At 60.0% G+C, this 365-nt stretch overlaps 1 protein-coding gene across 1 annotated transcript; it reads left to right on the top strand.

Annotated features, from left to right (window-relative positions):
- Nucleotides 1-132: 132 nt before the first annotated feature.
- On the top strand, nucleotides 133-329 carry PHALS_02126 (uncharacterized protein; the record flags this gene model as incomplete). The annotated part of the gene is made up of 2 exons (XM_024716643.1): nucleotides 133-280; nucleotides 319-329. The coding sequence occupies 2 exons, from the start codon at nucleotides 133-135 to the stop codon at nucleotides 327-329; spliced, it is 159 nt and encodes a 52-aa protein (XP_024582222.1).
- Nucleotides 330-365: the final 36 nt, after the last annotated feature.

Below are 365 nucleotides of genomic sequence, written 5' to 3'. Positions count from 1 at the left end.
AATCGCGGCAGCCTCAATGGCATCAGCGCCTTGCGCGGTAATATCGCCACCGATCTGATCAACAGTGGCACGCTGGTCAGCCAGGGAGAGAGCGATCTTAATGCCATCACGCTGCGCAACAGCGGCAAAATAATGGCGGACCGCCTGGGGTTGCAGGGCACCAGCCTGAACAACGACGGTCTGTTACAGGGCAATACGGCGCTGACTGCTCAGGCCGATAACGTCACGCAATCTGCTGGTGGCAAAACGCTGAGCGGCAGAACACTGACGCTGACCGCAGGTCAGCTCAACACCCAGGGAACGCTGCAGGGCGAGCAGGCAAGGGTTAACGCTGACAACTGGCTGCATCAGGGATCGCTGCTGGG

The sequence above is a fragment of the Plasmopara halstedii genome (assembly GCF_900000015.1).
Source record: "Plasmopara halstedii genome assembly, contig: Scaffold_1697, whole genome shotgun sequence".
Taxonomy (NCBI): domain Eukaryota; phylum Oomycota; class Peronosporomycetes; order Peronosporales; family Peronosporaceae; genus Plasmopara; species Plasmopara halstedii.
The sequence above is the reverse complement of the archived record's forward strand: the minus strand, read 5'-3'. Positions and strand labels throughout refer to the sequence as shown.